Source organism: Chiloscyllium plagiosum, chromosome 1 (genome assembly GCF_004010195.1).
Source record: "Chiloscyllium plagiosum isolate BGI_BamShark_2017 chromosome 1, ASM401019v2, whole genome shotgun sequence".
Taxonomy (NCBI): domain Eukaryota; kingdom Metazoa; phylum Chordata; class Chondrichthyes; order Orectolobiformes; family Hemiscylliidae; genus Chiloscyllium; species Chiloscyllium plagiosum.
Window position 1 is genome coordinate 41,100,401 of NC_057710.1, and position 20,117 is coordinate 41,120,517.

At 40.9% G+C, this 20,117-nt stretch overlaps 1 protein-coding gene across 21 annotated transcripts in view; it reads left to right on the top strand.

Moving 5' to 3' along the window:
• The window catches only part of nedd4l (NEDD4 like E3 ubiquitin protein ligase), a 485,500-nt gene that overhangs the window by 369,698 nt on the left and 95,685 nt on the right, over positions 1 to 20,117 (top strand). For all 21 annotated transcript variants that reach the window (XM_043677840.1, XM_043678365.1, XM_043677695.1 and 18 more), the window contains 3 exons: positions 10,792 to 10,853; positions 14,219 to 14,318; positions 16,521 to 16,681. In XM_043677840.1, coding sequence (XP_043533775.1) covers positions 10,792 to 10,853; positions 14,219 to 14,318; positions 16,521 to 16,681 — 323 coding nt within the window. The remainder of the gene's footprint in view (positions 1 to 10,791; positions 10,854 to 14,218; positions 14,319 to 16,520; positions 16,682 to 20,117) is intronic.

Here is a 20,117-nt window from a genome sequence, read left to right on the forward strand (position 1 = left end):
CCAGAGACCATGGTCCATATTGGTGCCAAAAACAAAATTCAAGAACAGATTCAATATGTGAATGAACAACAAAGAGTGGTGGAAATTAATTATGAAAGTATATTTCATCTAATTTATATATTATCTTTTGATTTTCTTGGAGTAAGTTGAAAAGAGACGTGAGAGAAAAGTTTTTTTACATAGAGGGTGGTAAGTGCCTCTAATGCACTGCCAGAGGAGGTTTTTAGTTTAGAAAGGCGTGTGTCGATGCAGTCTTGGTGGGCCGAAGAGCCTGTTCTTGTGCTGCATGTTCTTAGTTCTTCTTTTGGGTATGAGGAGCCACCTAGTGGTCTATTCAAATTATAGCTTTACATTGGTATTCCTGAGGATCTGAAGCTAAATTTCTCTGCATTCCAACGTAGCAAAAGACACTGCACAGAGTCTGTTCAGCACATTGTGTTTGTGCTTCCTGTGAATTCCCCGCCCAATTCTAGTCATTTAAATACAGATGGAAGTTTAGACTTGAAACATTGGGCCTGAAAAGACCATGCCCCTCTATCATTTCTTAAAGCTTTTATATCTTCATTTTTATAATCAGATTTATGTTAAATACTTTCAAAGTAGCCTGAAATAAGATCATTTTTATTTTGATTCATGGGTTATAGGTGTCGCTAGCTAGGCCTGCATTTATTGTTCGTCACTAATTGACTTGGAAAGCCAGTGGTGGGATAGTTTATACTGTTGTAGGTGTGTTAGTGCTCATAGGAAGTGAGTCCTTCGACTTTGACCTAGCTACAGTGAATGAACATGATTTGATTCTAAATCAGGATGATGCGTGGCTTGGAAGACAACCATAGTGTACCTTGTTTTTCTAGGTTATCGAGAACATGGGTTTGGTAGGTGTTGCCAAAGGAACCTTAATGTGTAGGTGTACACTGCATTTTTAACTCATTCATAGGGCATGCGTGTCACTAGCTCGGCCAATTTTAATTGCCTATCCCAGTTAAGAGGCAACTATGTTGCTGTGGGTCTGGAGTCATGTGTAGCTGAAAATGTGTTGCTGGAAAAGCGCAGAAGGTCAGGCAGCATCCAAAGAGCAGGAGAATCGACGTTTCGGGCATGAGCCCTTCTTCAGGAAACATCGATTCTCCTGCTCCTTGGATGCTGCCTGACCTGCTGCGCTTTTCCAGCAACACATTTTCAGCTCTGATCTCCAGCATCTGCAGTCCTCACTTTCTCCTTGGAGTCATGTGTTAGGTCAGACCAAGTAAGAATGATACTTGCCTTCTCTAAAGGGCATTAATGAGCTAGATAGTTTCTTTTTCCCTCAACAATTGGTCATGGATATACAGTCATCATTGGACTCTGAATTCCAGGTTTGTTAAATTCCATGGTGGGATTTGGACCTAGGTCTCCAGTACATTACCTGGGTCTCTAGATCAATAGTCAAGTGATAAATACCACAAGAACATCGCCTGCCCCAGCCAGAATGTATCAGTGATGAAGGGAGCGAATGTTGAAAGTGGTGCATTTAAATCTAGAGTTTACCATAGCTTTACAACATTTGCATTAAGCAGTTTGGAATTGAGTCTGCATGCTGCAGAATGCTGCTTCCTTGCACTGCAATTTGTTCAGTGTTATTCTTTTAACTTGCTTGTAATGGAGTTCATTGCTTTCATCACCTAGTGAAGACTAACTGTGGATTTAATTATTGTCCCAATTCATGTGAAGGACTTTGATAAAGTCAATAATGAGAAACTTTGCAGTATCAGTGACAATAAGAAACATACTGAAGGGTATGGGTTGAAGAACCCAAGGTGAGATGAGGAGAAATGCTATAAAGGTACGGTGATTTGAAAGGTACTGCCTGAAAGGGAGTGGGAGAAGATGATTCAATGGTCAAGGATGAATGCTTTAAAAGTAGGAATTTGCAGAATAATGGACAAAGTACAGGATAAAGAAACTAATTAAATACTTCCTTCAAAAAACCTGCATAGTCATGCCAATGGCCTCCTGTGTTGTATCATTCTCTAATTATAGTTTAGCTACATTGCATGTCTTTTATATTTTCAGCTTCATGTTGAAGATTCCACCTCAGTCAGATGAAACTTGGCAGTTTGTTCTCTTCTCTACGATCTTGCTTTGCTTTGAAATTCTATCATCATTTGATTTCTGTTATTAAAAATGTTCATATATTTCCCATTTTAATTGCACTTCAATTAGTCAGTAACAATTTGGCAATTTGCCTTTGTTTATGTACTGTGCCAAGTTACACAGATGACCGTGGTTTTCCACTCCAAGAATAGCCTCATTCTTGGAGTTTTGGGTAAGCCAGTCTTTAAGGTTAGTCCTGTACATTAGGCTTTTTGTTCTTCTGTTCTAAGATAATCGTAACACATACCATATTGGGATACAAATGGGACTGAACCCATTTAGGATGATGTCTTGATGAAATCATTTGTGCTAACCATACTTTGAGGGAAAAGGGAAGCATTAAGGGTTTTTTTGTTGCTTTCCACACATATTTGAAGCAAACACGAAGTCTGTTCCCAGAAGATCTTCTGCCTGGCACATAGAAACATAGAAAAATAACAGAAAAAATAGGAGCTATTTGAGCTATGGTTGATCATTAGCTTATTATTCTGTTTCCGATTTTGAAGCTTTAGCCCAAAGAGCTGTAGATCATAGAACCTATCCAATGTACAGGTAATCAATCTTAACCAAGAGCATAGAATCTTCCATATACTATTAGCTGGGCCCGCAGGATGTAGGGCTCACTTTGGCCATTAGTAAGACTGTCGAAAAGAAGAGTTCTGTTTATATATTCACAACGACACTCAAGAAGCTTGATAACATCCAAGTCAAATAAGCCTACTAAATTAGCACCCATCCACCACCTTTAGTATTCATTCCCCTCACCACCCTAGTATACGGGTAGCAGTGTGTACTATCTATAAGATAGTATCATCAATAACCTCTTTCAAACCTGCAACCACAATACCTAGAAAGACAAGGGCAACAGATGCAGCAGAACACCATCGCCTGCAAGATTGCCTCAAATCTCTCACCATCCTGACTTGGAACCTGTATCACTGCTCCTTCACCGTCACTGGGTCAAAATCCTGGAGCTGCCTTCCTAACACCACAATGAGAACACAATCCGAGAATTTCAGCAGTCCAAGAAGATAGCTTATCATCATCATTATCTCTAAAGCAATAATGGTAAATGTTGACCGAGCCAGCATGCCCATATCTCTCAAATAACTTTATAAAAATGAAGTTGGCATACCTAATATTCAAAATTTAAGTATTGTCTCTTTTTAACGCTATCTGTGAGTGCTGGTTATTGAAAACTTGTGTGCTGCACGGTTGAGGTGCCTCTGGTCAGGCATGTCAATAATATTTTACTGTGTGGGCAATGTCCTCTATAAGGTTCGTGCTTCAGTTCATTCTGTGGCCGTACCATGCATCCAGTTTCAAATTTTTTATGCTTGTTATTCAATCTGGTCTTTTCAGAGCTTGAGCTTCAACTACTGTTTGGAGGCTATGATACTTTTTCTTTAAATAGAAAATATAATCTTGGGACGCATAAATTCAGCTATTTGAAATGCATTGTTCAGATAACTTTCATGAGACAGCATAAACTTGATTAGTTTCTGCTTATCGGCTTTAGCCTGCCCTTCACCTTCTTATTCAGGCAAATTCCTTTTCATGTTGCCTTTAGTCTAAAGTTTGCGTCAGCCATTGTGTTAGATATAAAACATGGAATGAACTCTTGCATTTCTAGCAATGGAATCATTGAAAATAATTAACAGATTAATCGAGGTGGAACCTCAGGGGAAAAAAGAAATATTCTGAAGAGGAATCTAGTTAATTAGTACAATGAGCTGCAGCTAAAATAGGCATCATGTAATAACTTACGTATTAAACTCCTGCAAGCCTAAGCTACCATGCAAAATGACCTGTTGCAACAAACATTTGAGATTTTTTGAAACCACAACAGCTTGATGTTGAACTTGTTGGAAGCAACATGTTGGTTCAGCAGATGCATGATATCCTGAATGCTTTGTCTGAAAGGAGGTCTGTTTCATTCTGCACCACTTTGACACAAGGTAGACTTGCAGATACACAGGATAATGATGAAAATGCTTCGTTTGCTTGCCTTTATTGGTCAGTGCATTGAGTGGGAAATTGTGGTGCAGCTGTACAGGACATTGGTGAGGCCACTTTTGGAATACTGCATTCAATTCTGCAATCTCCCTGGTATCAGAAAGATGTTGTGAAACTTGAAAGGGTTCACAAAAGATTTGCAAGGATGTTGGAAGGATCGAACTATAAGGAGGGGCTGAATAAGCTGGGGCTATTTACCGTGAAGCGTCAGATTCTGAAGGGTGACCTTACAGAAGTTTATAAAATCATAAGGGGCATGCATAGGTGAATAGCCAAGGTCTTGACCATAGCGTAGCAGAGTGCAAAACTAGAGGGCATAGATTTAAGATGAGAGGAGAAGATTTAAAAAGCACTTAAAGGGTAACTTTTTCAAATAGAGAGTTGTGCGTGTATGGAATGAGCTGTCAGAGGAAGTAGTGGAAGCTGGTACAATTATAATTTTTAAAAGGCCTCTGAATGCATACATGAATAGGAAGGGTTAGAGGGATATGGACCAAATGCTGCCAAATGGGACTAGATTAATTTAGGCTATCTGGTTGGCATGGACGGGTTGGACCGAAGGTTCTGTTTTTGTGATGTACAGCTCTGTGACAGCATTTCTTTCCCCCCAAGGTGATTTGCCACTGCCTTCCACTCTTGGGGGTGGTGTGGATACAGACCTTAAGATTACTGTGGCCAGAACCTGTGGCGATAGCCTAGTGGTATTATCGCTCGACTATTAATCCAGAAACCCAGAATAATGTTCTGGGGACCTGGTTTTGAATCCCACCATGACTGATGATGGAATTTGAATTCAATGACAAAAATCTGGATTTAAGAGTCGACTATGAAACCATTATCAATTGTCAATTATCAATCTGGTTCGCTAATGCCCATTAGGGAAGGAAATTTGCCATCCTTACTTGGTCTGGCTTACGTATGACTCCACAGCCACAGCAATGTGGTTGACTCTCAACTGCCCTCTGAAATGGCCTAACAAGAAACTCAATTGTATCAATCGCTAGAAAATCACAATAAAGGATTAAAACTGGATGGACCACCTGGCATTGACCTTGGTACCAGAAAAGACAATGGCAAAAACACAAACAGCCCTGTCAAAGTCCTCCTTCCAACATCTGGGGGCTGGTGCTGAAATTGGGAGAGCTGTCTCACAGACTAGTCTAGCAACAACCTGACATAGTCAGTCGGAGAATCATACCTCACCGATAACATCCAGACATCGCCATTACCATCCCTGGATATGTTCCTGTCTCATCAGCTGGACAGACTCAGCAGAGGTGGCAGCACAGAGGTAGTTGCCCTGGGAATCCTTGACATCGACTCCGGACCCCATGAAGTCTCATGACTTCAGGTTAAACATGGGCAAGGAAAACTTTTACTAGTTACCACATACCAATCTCCTTTGGCTGATGAATCAACATTTCTCCATATTGAACAACACTTAGAGGAAGCACAGAGGGTGGCAACTGCTCAAAATATACACTGGGCTGGGGATTTCATTGTCTACCACCAAGAGTGGCTTGGTAGCAGCATTACTGATCGGGCTGATCGGGTCCTAAAGAATATAACTGCTATTCTGGGTCTGCGGCAGTTGGTGAAGGAACCAACAAGGGAAAAAATATATTTGACCTCATCCTTTCTACTCTGCCAGCTGCAGATGCATCTGTCCATGACAGTACAGGTAAAAGTGACCACCGCACTGTACTTGTGGAGATTAGGTCCCGCCTTCACATTGAGAATAACCTCCATCATGTTGTGTGGCATTACCATGTTGAGGTACGAGATATTAGACTAAAAAGGATCGAAGTTAGTTACGAACAGTGTTATCGATTGGAGAAGTAGACAAGTCCCCTGGGTCAGATGGGAGTTATCTGAGGATTCTCTGGGAAGCTAGGGAGGAGATAGCAGAGCCTTTGGCTTTGATATTTGAGTCATCATTGTCTACAGGTTTAGTACCAGAGGACTGGAGGAATGCAAATGTTGTGCCTTTGTTCAAGAAGGGCAGTAGAGATGACCCAGGTAATTATAGACCAGTGAGCCTTACTTCTGTTGTAGGAAAGATTTTGGAAAGGATAATAAGAGATAAGATTTATAATCATCGAGCAAGCAACAATTTGATTTCACATAGTCAACATGGTTTCTTCAAGGGCAGGTCATGTCTCACCACCCTCATTGAGTTTTTTGAGAAGGTGACCAAGCATGTAGATGAGAGTAGGACAGTTGACGTGGTGTATATGGACTTCAGTAAAGCCTTTGATAAGGTTCCACATGGTAGGCTGTTGGAGAAAATGCAGAGGGATGGAATTGAGGGTGATTTAGCAGTTTGGATTAGAAACTGATTTCTGAAAGAAGGCAGCGAGTGGTGGTTGATGGAAAATATTCAGCCTGGAGTCCGGTTACTCGTGGTGTGCCACAAGGATCTGTTTTGGGAGCGCTGCTGTTTGTTATTTTTATAAATAACTTAGACGCAGGCATAGATGGATGGATTAGTAAATTTGCAGATGACACTAAAGTGGGCGGCACGGTGGCACAGTGGTTAGCACTGCTGCCTCACAGCGCCTGAGACCCGGGTTCAATTCCCGCCTCAGGTGACTAACTGTGTGGAGTCTGCACGTTCCCCCCGTGTCTGCGTGGGTTTCCTCCGGGTGCTCCGGTTTCCTCCCACAGTCCAAAAATGTGCAGGTCAGGTGAATTGGCCATGCTAAATTGCCCATAGTGTTAGGTAAGGGGTAAATGTAGGGGTATGGGTGGGTTGTGCTTCGGCGGGGCGGTGTGGACTTGTTGGGCTGAAGGGCCTGTTTCACACTGTAATGTAGTCTAATCTAATAATCTAAAATTGGTGGAGTAGTGGACAGTGTGGAAGAATGTTACAGGTTGCAGGGGGACTTGGATAAACTGTAGAATTGGGCTGAGAGGTGGCAACTACATGTGAGGTGATGCACTTTGGGAAGAATAACAGGAAGGCAGAGTACTGGGTCAATGGAAAGATTCTTGGTAGTGCAGATGTGTAGATCTATGTACATAGATCCCTGAAAGTTGCCACTCTGGTTGATAGTGCTGTTAAGAAGGCATACGGTGTGTTAGGTTTCATTCGTAAAGGGATTGAGTTCCGGAGCTGCAATATCATGCTGCAACTATACAAAACACTAGTGTGGCCACATTTGGAATATTGTGTACAGTTCTAGTCGCCATACTTTGGAAAGGATGTGGAAACACTGGAAACGGTGCAGAAGAGATTTACCAGGATGTTGCCTGGTCTGGAGGGAAGGTCTTATGAGGAAAGGCTGAGAGACTTGGGTCTGTTCTCATTGGAAAAAAGAAGGCGAAGAGGGATTTAATAGAGACATACAAGATGATCAGAGGATTTGATAGGGTAGACAATGAAAGTCTTTTTCCTGGGATGATGACGAGCTTGTATGAGGAGGCATAACTATGAATTGAGGGGTGATAGATTTAAGACAGATGTCAGAGGCAGGTTCTTTATGCAGAGAATAGTAAGGGTGTGGAATGCCCTACCTGCTAATTTGGTCAACTCAGCCACATTAGGGAGATTTAACCAATCCTTGGATAAGCACATGGATGATGATAGGATAGTGTAGAGGGAAGAGCTGAAATTAGTTCACAGGTCGGTGAAACGTCGAGGGCCAAAGGGTTTGTTCTGCTCTGTGTAGTTCTATGTTCTATCACCGTGCTAAATGGGACCGACTTTGAACCAACCTAGTAGCTCAATACTGGACAACTATGAGGCGCTGTGGGCCATCAACAGCAGCAGAATTGTACTCCATGACAATCTGCAACCTTGTGGCATATGCCCCTCTCAACCATTACCATCAAGCCAGGGGATCAACCCTGGTTCAATGGAAAGTGCGGGAGGGCATGCCAGGGCCAGCATCAGGCATACCTAAAAATGAGATGTCAACCTGGTGAAGCAACCAACCAGACTACATGCGTGTCAAACAGCATAAACAGCAAGTGATAGACAGAGCTAAGCGATCCCACAACCAATGGATCATATCTAAGCTCTGCAGTCCTTCCACATCCAGTCGCGAATTGTGGTGGACAATTAAACAACTCACTGTAGGAGGAGGCTCCACAAATACCCCCATCTTCAATGGTGGAAGAGCCCAGCACATCAGTACAAAAGATAAGGCTGATGCATTGGCAACAATCTTCAGTCAGAAGTGCTGAGTGGATGATCCATCTCGGGCTCCTCCCGTGGTCCCCAGGATCACAGGTACCAGTCTCCAGCCAATTCAATTCACTCCACATGATATCAAGAAATGGCTGGAGGCACTGGATACTGCAAAGACAATGGGCCCTGATAACATTCCAGCAATAGTACTGAAGACATTCTCCAGAACTTGCTGCTCCCCTAGGCAAGCTCTTCCAGTGGCATCTACCCGACAATGTGGAAAATTGCTCGGGTACGTCCTGTACACAAAAAGCAGGATAAACCCAACCCAGCCACTTACCGCCCAATCAGTCTACTCTCCATCATCAGTAAGGTGATGGTAGGTGTCATCAATAATGCTATCAAGCAGCACCTGCTCAGCAATAACCTGCTGTCTGGCGCCCAGTTTAGGTTTTGCCAGGGTCACTCAGCTCCTGATCTCATTACAGCCTTGGTTCAAACATGGACAAAAGAGCTGAATTCCAGAGGTGAGGTGAGAGTGACAGCCCTTGACATCGAGGCCACATTTGACCGAGTATGGCATCAAGGAGCCCTGGCAAAACTGGAATCAATGGGTATTGGGGGTAAACACTCCACTGTTTAGAGTCATAACTGGTACAAAGGAAGATGGTTGAGGTGGAGGGTCAGTCATTTCAGCTTCAGGACATCTCTGCAGGAGTGCCTCGAGGTAGTGTCCTAGACCCAACAATCTTCATCAATGACCATCCCTCTGTCATAAGGTCAGAAGTGGAGATGTTTGCACAGTGTTCAGCACCTTTTGCTGCTACTCAAGTACTGAAGCAGTCCATGCTTAAATGCAACAAGATCTGGGCAATATCCAGGCTTGGACCGACAAGTGGTAAGTAACATTTGTGCCACACAAATGCCAGACAATGACCATCACCAATAAGAGATATTCGAACCATTGCCCCTTGACATTCAACTGTATTAGCATCACTGAATTCGCCCACTGTCAACATCCTTGGGGTTACCATTGACCAGAAACTCAACTGGACTCACCACATAAACACAATGGCTAATACTGCAGTGAGTAACTCCCTTCTTGACACCCCAAAGTCAACTACAAGCCTCAAGTCAGGAGTGTAATGGAATACTCCCCACTTGCCTGGATTGGTGCAACTTCAACATCGCTCAAGAAGCTTGAACTATTCAGGATGCAACAACCTGCGTCATTACCACCATATCTATAAACATTCGAACTCTCCACCACCAGCGCTCAGTAACATTAGTGTGTACGATCTACACAATGCACTGCAGAAATTTACCAAAGACCTTTAGACAGCACCTTCCAAATGCATGACCGCTTGCAACTAGAAGAACAAGGGCACAAGGTACTTAGGAACACCACCACCTGCAAGTTCATCTCCAAGCCAATCATCACCCTGTCTTGGAAATATATTGCCATTCCTTTACAGTCATTGAGTCAAAATCCTGGAATTCCCTTCCTACCTGCGTTATGGCCCAATCCGCAGCAAGTGAACTGCAGCAATTCAAGAAGGCAGCTCACCACCACCACCTCTAGGGCAACTAGGGATGGGCCATCAATGCTGGCCAGCCAGTGACACCCAACTCTCATAAATGAATTTTAAAAATAAGAATTGTTTCATAAAAATTCATCTTCCCCAGTATTTGTATTGGAGCCATTTTAATATTTTTAAAAAGACTACATCAGTACATCTCTTGTAAATAATACCTAGGTTTTAGCTTTGTTTATTATGACTTTATGTGCTGCTATGTAATAATTAAATTAATGAAAAAATTAATTGCTGCTTTTGTTTTGCAAAATTCCTGAAAGCAAGTAATTTCTGATTTTACTGTTGAGCATGCTGACCAAAAATTGCATTATTGAAGTGTCTGATATCTGTGTATATTTCTTCTCTGATTTATCAACCTTTTTATTATAAATCCCTACACCTGTCTGTAAAATGCAAACTCATCGCATGGCAGGTTTACATATGAATAATTTACAGTCTCCCACCAATGGTTCTTGCAGAGCTCCTCAGTTTTAAGCTTCTGAGCCCATGTTTCTGAAAAACCTAAATGCTCCAACCTTATTCTCTGCTTCTTCGAACACCTCTGCTTCCCAATGTCTGTGGAATGTGTTACGCAATATGTTGTAACGACCCATGCACCTTAAAACTACTTTATCTACGTTAAACCTGTCATCTTACCCATTTCACCTGCAGATGACATTTGATCTTGGCACAGCAACACCACGGGAAATGGACTTGTAATATCTAAATCTTGTAAATACCATAAGGTTCAATGCATAGATTCATGTTTTCTTTATACTTAAGGCATTTGTATTCGCACAAAATTACTTGGGAGCTTTGTACATATTCCAAAAAGGTGAGACTGAGAAAAAATGTATTCAAAAGTCTCCTTATTTCAAAACTCCTTATGAAATTAGGAACAGGATTAATGCCTTAATTGTATTATTTTTCAAACAGGCAGAAGATCCTGCCTTGGAGAGGCCATATACTTTTAAGGACTTTCTGCTCAGGCCAAGGAGGTGAGTTATTATTTGAGATTGCATAGTGTTGTTTTTGTATTTGTGAGTGAAATACTTGAATTGAATTCAACAAATAACCATTCCAGTTCCCTTCTATGCATTTCCAAATTTTTTCATCAATAGTTCTTTAGGATGAGTTTTGTTATTTGTTCTGTTGTATTTTGATACAGTCTGATGTCTATCTCATTTCTCATTTTAAATAAGTATAAAATTAACTTTTGCATGTGTTGTTTTATTTTACTTTGCCTATCAAGCTATACATTTGTCTTCATTTACAGTAGACTCTTGCTTTCCAGTTTTGCTTTACTATGATGTTAGAATGCCAGTAAACTGCATAGTGAAAACTATCCTAAATATCCCCACTTAAATATCATAACATGGCCCTAGTTTGTGACTAAAAGGATCAACATTAACCCATGATTCTTCCCACACTGCTAAGCACACAAAATTCAGGTAGAATACCTGAATAGCTAGTTTTCTGAAGATTTATAGCTCTGTTTGAAGTTCTGGATGTAGGTTTACTCGCTGACCTGATAGGTTTGTTTTCAGGCATTTCATCACCATACTAGGTAACATCATCAGTGAGCTTCTGGATGTAGCACTGGTGGTATGGCCCACTTTCTATTTATATTTCTGTTTCCTTGGATTGGTGATGTCATTTCCTGTTCTTTTTCTCAGGGGGTGGTAAATGGGATCCAAGTCAATGTGTTTGTTGATAGAGTGCTGGTTGGAATGTCATGCTTCCAGAAATACTCGTGCGTGTCACTGTTTGGTTTGTCCTAGGATGGATGTGTTGTCCCAGTCAAAGTGGTGTCCTTCCTCATCTGTATGTAAGGATACGAGTGAGAATGGATCATGTCTTTTTGTGGCAAGTTGATGTTCGTGTATCCTGGTGGCTAGTTTTCTGCCTGTTTGTCCAATGTATTGTTTGTTACAGTTCTTGCAAGGTATTTTGTAAATTACATTAGTTTTGCCTATAGTCTGTACAGGGTCTTTCAAGTTCAATATTTGTTGTTTTAGTGTGTTTGGTGGGTTTGTGGGCTATTATGATGTCAAGAGGTCTGAGTAGTCTGGCAGACATTTCAAAGATGTTAGTGAGTTTTGAGAAGATTTGTAGCTCAAGTTGAGGTTCTGTATGTTGGTTTGTTTGCCAAGCTGGAACGTTCATTTTCAGACATTTTGTCACCATACTAGGTAACATCTTCAGTGAGCCTCTGGACGAAGCACTGCTGATGATTCCTGCTTTCTATTTATATATTTGGGTTTCTTTGGGTTGGTGATATTATTTCTGTGGTGATGTCATTTCCTGTTCTTTTTCTCAAGGGGTGGTAAATGGTGTCCAAGTCAATGTGTTTGTTGATAGAATTCCGGTTGGAATGGCATGCTTCTAGGAATTCTTGTGCGTGTCTCTGTTTGGCTTGTCCTTGGATAGATGTCTTGTCCCAGGCGAAGTGGTCAGGCATGATGAACTGAATGGCTTACTCCTTTTTCTAGGATTCAGCATTCTCATTGTCCATGGAAGTTCAAAATTGATTTCACCATATCCAATATTGGTGATTTATCTTGTAGCTTGGAAAGCTTATTTCCCTTGCGACCTTTTTATTACTTCTTACTGACGTTTTTCACCATTCATGCATCTTGCAATTTAATTATCTAAAAAACGTAATGAATGATTTTAGATTGTATTTGGTGAATATGAATTTTCAACTCTGGCATTTCACTGGAGAGATTTCACTGCATATACCTTGGGGTGCTTAATTGCCAACATTCTATCCTTAGAAATTGCAAAACAACTTTGAAATATCACTGAGTCTGAAAATTTAAACCAGGAACAAGGTGAATTGTAATTACTTATCTGGCTTTAATTTTAAGTCAAATAATATCAGATCTTCTCACAATTTTCTGTTTGTATTGGTTTGTATACCATGACTCATTTCATGGTAAACATTATTAATAATACCTGATGAGAGTAGTGCTAATTGATGCTTTATTAAAAGGACATTAAAGCCATACAGTACACACTCGCACGAAGAATGAGTAGCTAGACTTAATTATGAGGCAAATTGCAGTGGAGAGGATAAGGCTTGGGGGATTTTGTGGAGGTTTTAATAATTGTTCAGAAGTTTGGTAGGTTTAACAGAGATTTTATTCTCCTCTGGGGAGTCAGTTATGAGGGATTTTAAACTTAACATTGACCAAGGATGACCAGAGATGAATGTAAAAATATCTTCACAGCTGTTGCAACGTGGTATGCTTTGCCGGAGGGAGTTGAGATAGAAATTGCCTTTCTTTCAAAGTATTGGAAATCAAGATATCTGGCAAAATGCAGGGCAGAAGGATGAGTTTAATACTGTTTTGGCTAAGAGCCAGAAGAATCACGATGGGATTGAAAAGTTGCCTTTAGTGCTAGAAATGTACACATTTCACTGGTTCTAAGTGTATATGAGTTTCTCTTAAGTTGATATCTGAGATCAAGTAACTGAGTACAGAAGAAGCTGGAAACCCAGAATCTTAGCCAGAGACTTTTCCCCAGTGCAGGGTTGACTGGTACGAGAAGTCATAGTTTGAAGATATTAGGAGGAAGGTATAAAGCAGACGTCAGACATAGGTTTTTTACGCAGAGTTGTGAATGCATGGAATGCGTTAGCAGCTGTGGTGGTAGAAGCAGAGTCATTGGGGACATTTAAGTGACTGCTGGACATGCACATGGATAGCAGTGAGTTGAGGGGTGTGTAAGTTATTACTATATTTTACATTAGGATTAAATCTTGGCATAACATCGTGGGCCCAAGGGCCTGTTCTGTGCTGTACTTTTCTATGTTCTATGTTAATGTCTATATGAACCACTTACATACTGGATAAACTTAACGAAGCATGTAGAATGACACGATTCTATCATAACAGACTTGGTTAGCATGTAATTTTGGAAATAAAATGTGACCAGAGTGGTCTCTGGTATTAGGAAATTGTTTCAAATATGCAAGAATGTGCTAATTAATTACATGAATGTTCCGGTTTAAGCATATTGATCAAATATTTCAGATTAAGACAATGCAAATTTGTATTTGATCTACTTTTTTCCTCCTGTTTTGGACTTAAAATTGCATCATCCCACTGTCAATTTAAATGTTGGAAATTAATACTGATAAGAATTTTTTATTTACATCATAAATTACCAATGTACATTGTATATTCGTTCATTCAGAATAATTCACCTTTTCTATCATCTTGTTTGAATTTGAAAAGGGATGTAGTTTTTGGCACAGAATTTTCAGTGTCATCATTATATAGGCTAAAACCATTTCAAAAGGTCATGAGAGCAATTTCATTTTGGATTAAATTTATTTTAATTTTCACATTTCCAGTCATAAATCCCGAGTTAAAGGATTTCTGCGATTGAAAATGGCCTACTTGCCAAGGAATGGTGGACCAGAAGAAACACCCGAACAGAGGGAAGAATCTGAGGTATAAATCTGGGAATTGTGAAATTTATTCAATTACTTGTTGACAGTAGGTTTTTGCACATGTGAATTATATAGTACAATTAAAAGCACTCAACTTGCTGAAGAAGAATTATGATTGATTTCATTTTATTTTCCACCAGGTAAGTCTCACTGCCTTAATTAGTTCTGTTAAAAGAAAACTTCAGAATTATTTTGGTTTTTGTAAGGGAATTGATAGGCGAGAGAATAATAGAAGGTCTGTTGACTGCCTTCTGAGTCATTATATTTTCTCTCATGACTGGGGTTGCAGAAAGCATCAGATATAGTGGAAGTTGTATGTTTAGCTAAGTATTTTGGAAACTTGTGTAATTGCCTACTGAGGTCAGAGAATTTTTTTTCATAGGGAATTAAAGAAATCAGCAAGATTTTGTGTAAACTGTGGAGTTTGTTGCTTAATGGATATGCAGTGCACATAGCTGTATTTATGTGATTGGTATTTCAGATGTAAGCCACAAAGCTTTGTGATCTTACTCATGGTTCCTTTTGAACTCTGATACCGTTTCTATCTCAGCTATATACTATTAATGTAAATATGCAATGCCCATTATCAGAAATAGATGGCTATTTAACAGAGCCAAATTACTCAGAAGTATGCTTTTCTTCTTACACTCGATCTGAGTCATAGAAATGACTGTTCATTCGTCACAGCTTAAAATTCCAGGTGGGCTAGCTCATTGTATATAGGGATGACTGGTTACCTCTGCGCACTCGGAGAGCAGTGGTTTTTCTCGATACTTTGTGGTGAAAATAAGGTGAAGAACCGTGTATTGTAACATACTATTTTTAAAACAATGCAAAGCCATTCATGATTTACGGTCTTAAATTATAATACACTTGCATTTCAATAACCCAAAGTATGTAGAGAAAAAAAACTAAACAAGGTAAGCTTTCCATTGTTTTGAAGGTCTGAGAAAAAAAATACTGGTTAACCAGTGGGAGACTGTGGAGAATGAAAACTCTTGATATTACAGCTTGGTGATTGAGAAATTATATCAGGTGGTACTTCTACACATTAAAAGGAAATTGAAATCTGGAGCCTGGCTCTCAATAGTAATATCAATTTAAATTTTGAAGGTGGTGACTGATGGTACATAAGGTTAGAGTTTCTTCGGAAATGGAGCAAGATAAATGGAATTGCTATAAGGATATGCCACGATCAAATGGAGTGGTAGAACTATTCCTATGCATACGTTCACAATGTCCTGCGAGTGGACAATCATGCAATTAGTCTTGATTTCAAATAAATGAGTATTGAGGGTTTTCTAAAAGAGATTATAACCCGTCACAATTTTATGACCAAGAACAAAGCATTCTAATGGAACTATTATAATCCCACTTACCAACACTTTTGTCCCTTAATGGCACGCAACTACATACCTAAATCATAGAGCCCCTAAGGTGTAGAAACAGGCCACTTGGCCCAACAGGTCCACATTGACCCATTCCCCTACCCTATTGTGCTGTATTTGCCCTGACTAATGCACCTAACCTAACACTATGGGCATGCCCAATTCACCTGGCCTGCACATCTTTGGACTTGAAAGGAAACCCACGCAGACAGAGGAAGAATGTGCAAACTACACACAGACAGTCGCCCGAAGCTGGAATCGAACTGTGGTCCCTGGTGCTGTGAGGCAGTAGTACTAACCACTGAGCCACTGTGCCATCCTACTACTTTGGGGAAACCAAATACTACTTCAATGTTAGAGAATTTCTGCCTGTACCACCTTCCACATACAGTGAGTTCCAGACGCTCACCCGCTGGATAAAAAAGTTTTTTTTTTCCTCTCCTCTCTAAACCTTCATCAATGCCCATACATCTTGTCATTGCTCCCTCATTCAACAGGGCGGGTTTCTTCCTGCATACCTTATCTGTGCTCCTCATAATCTTATATATCTCAATCATGTCCCTTCTCAATCTTGTCTACTCTGAGGAAAATCACCCCAAGCTGTCCAATCTCTCTTCATAAATGAAACTCTCCAGCCTTGACAACATCCCAGTCATTCGCAGATTCCTTTCTCTCCCTTGTACTTCTCCAACTTCTTAAGTCCATCAAAAGAGAGAATTCAGTAGGAACTCTCTTGTTCCCACCACAGAAATGCTGCAATATTACTGTTGTATTGGTTCATTAACACTTTCCATTTTCTTTTCAATGCTGTTAAGCGTGCCTGGGATATGGTTGACCCCAATGATTCAGGTACACAACGCGAGCAACCGCTACCACCACTGCCACCTGGCTGGGAAGAGAAGACTGACAACCTGGGTCGGACATATTATGTGAATCACAATAACAGAACTACACAGTGGCAGCGACCAAGTCTAGTGTAAGTTGTCTATCGTCTGTTTCAGCTTGCTTTGTTCTAAAAGTATTTGACGACTCAATCCATTTAAGCGACAATGGCTTGGAGATTGCACTCAGCAGAGAAAGGAAAACTTACTGACAAATGCAACATTGTGGGATTCTACATGGAGACTAACAGTAATTTGGTGCCGGGTGCAACACAGCATCCTTTACAGGATCTTTGGTGTTGTGTCAAAGATTCAACAGTGAGACTTCTTACTAATCAGATTGCGGAATTCAAACTGAGTTGGTTGAATTGCTAACTGTAAAGGGAAACACACTCTGAGACTACCCAAAGCCTTGACACCATTTGCGTGGTGCAGATCAAGAGCATAAGATCAGAACAAATAGGAACAGGAGTCGGCCATTTGGTCCCTCAAGCCTGCTCTACCATTCATTGCCATCATAGTGATCTAACATGCCTCACGTCCACTTTGCTGACTTTTCCCATTAACCCTAGATTCCCCTACTGATTGAGAACTTGTATATATTTAAAGCTGAGATAACCAAGGATCCCATCGCTCTCTGTGGCAAGGAGTTCCAAAGGCTGTCAACCCTCAGAAGAAATTCCTCCTCATCTCAGTCTTAAACTGCTGCCCCTTTATTCTGAGATGATGCCCTCTGGTCCTAGACTCTCCCATGAGGGGCAATGTTCTCTCAGCATTTACCCTGTCAAGCCCATAAGAACCTTTTATATGTTTAATGAAATCACCTCATTTTAAGTTCCAGTGAGTAGAGTTGCAAACTGTTTAGGAGAAAGTGAGGACTGCAGATGCTGGAGATCAGAGCTGAAAATGTGTTGCTGGAAAAGCGCAGCAGGTCAGGCAGCATCCAAGGAACAGGAGAATCGACGTTTCGGGCATAAGCCCTTCTTCAGAAGAAGGGCTTATGCCCGAAACGTCGATTCTCCTGTTCCTTGGATGCTACCTGACCTTGCAAACTGTTTAGCCTTTGCTGATAACATCTGCATAATACAATAATTCCAATTAGCTGGATCTGTACATCTTCAACATCCTCTGAAAACTGGATACCATCCAGAACAAAGCAACCAGTCATTTGTCATTCCATCCAACTCTTTGAACATTCAATCCCTCCACCAATGGAACTTTCTAAGAAAATAATCAGAGCAGAGTTCTTGATTTTAAAAACAAAGGTAGATAGATCCTTGTTAAGCATGGGGTTGAAAAGTTATCATGGGTGTGTGAATTTACAATCAGATCAGCCATGATCTTATTCAGTGGTGGGGTAGGCTCAAAGGACTGAATGGTCTACTCCTGCTCCTGTTCTTAACTTGACACAATGTTGTTGTTACTTTATCAATGCTAGGTCAAAATCCTGGATTCCCCTTTGTCTCAGTACAGTCAGTGGGGGAGGGAGGGCACTATAGTGCATTCATGAGGCTAAGTTTTTCATAGAAGGGACATTTCACCTTGCTGGGTGCACGGTGGCTCAGTGGTTAGCACTGCTGCTTCACAGCACAGGGACCCAGTTCAATTCCAGCCTCAGGCAATTTGGAGTTTGCACGTTCTCCCAGTGTCTGCGTGGGTTTCCTCTGGGTGCTCCAGTTTCTTCTCTCAATCCAGAGATGTGCAGGTTAGGGCCAGATTAAAATTGCCCATAGTGTTCAAGGACTTGTAAGTTAGGTGCATTAGTCAGAGATAAATATAGGGTAATAGGGTAGGGAAATGGGTCTGTGGGTGGGTTATTCATCAGAGGGGCGGTGTGAACCTGTTGGGCTGAATAGCCTGTTTCCACACTGTCGTGTTTCTGTGAAAGGATGTTCACCACACAGCTTAAAGAAGTTAAGGCAACGAGGGGCTTGATGACCCCCAGAAGAAGCGAGCCAGCTTGGTCATGAAGGAATACCCTGACTGCAAACCTTGGCCTGGTGAATGGTCCAGCTGACCAGCAGGGACGACGAAGTCTGGAGGGCATACATTAGTGAGTAGAGTAGACAGGAGCTTTTACAGATTCTGCAAGCAAACTTTAGGGAACTGAATAGGAAATTGTAAACCAGGACTTCAAAATAACGATTTCCATATTATTCCTGATGCTACGAATTAGTGAGTGTAGAGCATTTGATTACATGGCTGGAGAGATGGTGCAGGATAGAGGGCTAGTTTCATGAGGCATTGGGACCGTTTCTGTGAAGAAAGGGATCTGTACAATTTGGATGGTTACATCTGAACAGGAGTGGTACCAATATCCTTGTGGGGAGCTTTGGCTGATGCTGTTGGTGGTGGAGTTAAACTAAATTGGCAGGGGCCTGGAATCCTGACAATTTAGTTCAGAGTGGAGAGAAAAGGAGATGGAATTTGATATTAAAATGAGTGAGTCTAGAAGGCAGAGGAAACATAATGCAAGGATCCTGGGGAATAATATCAATAAGTTGGAGCCACAAATAGATACTTGAGAGCATGATATCATAGCTATGGCCAAGACTTCACTGAAACATGGACAGGTTTGGCAGCTCAACTTTGCTGGTTATAGGGTATTCAGAAGAGTTAGGAAGTGGGGTAGAAAAGGGTGGGATTTATAATATTGATCAAGCAATCGATTATAGCAGCAAGGAGGGATATTTTGAAAGAATCACCATATGAGGCCCTATTTATAGAAATAAAAAACACAAAAGGGCAAATATGCTTTTGAGTGTTTTCTGTTGGCCCCCAAACAATCAAGACCACAGGATCAAATATGGCATTACATTTTAGAGATGTCTAAGAATAATTAAGCATTAATAGTAGAGGACTTTAATTACCTGAATATTAACTGGGAAAGTTTTAATGTGCAAGCTAGGGCAAGAGCAGAGTTCTTCAGCTGCATACAGGAGAACTTGTTTAACTAGTCCATAGAAAGGCAAACAAGGAAGGGGACAATGATGGTCCTAATATTTGGAAGTTAGCCTAAGAAACAAAGATAACATAAAGGTTAGGGTTAAATAAAAAAAGAAGAGCTTATGGAAGATATCATTGGTCTATATGGGAGAGCCCATATTCGAGCATAAAAAGTGCAGGGTAGGGGACTTAAAAACAAAAGTACAAACTCACTGTCTGGAAGGTAGTTGAATCAAAACCCCTTGTAACATTCAAGTATTTAGGTAATCAGCTATTGCCATGGTCCAAAACTAAAAAATGGAATTAATGCAGGCAGATCATTTTTGACTGGTATGGACATGATGGGCCAAATAACTTCCTTCTGAGCTGTAAACATCAGAGTCAAAGTACTCAACCGAAACGACTGTGGTCGTGTAGGAAGCTGAATGTTTTTGGTATACAGATTGGATAGGCTAAAGGACCTCTGCTGTACTACATAATTCTATGACAGTAGTAGTTTTACAAAAAAGTGCTTCTCCACTACCTTCTCAAGGACTATTGGAGATGAACAGCAAATTCTTGCCTTAGCAGGGACATACCTTGTGA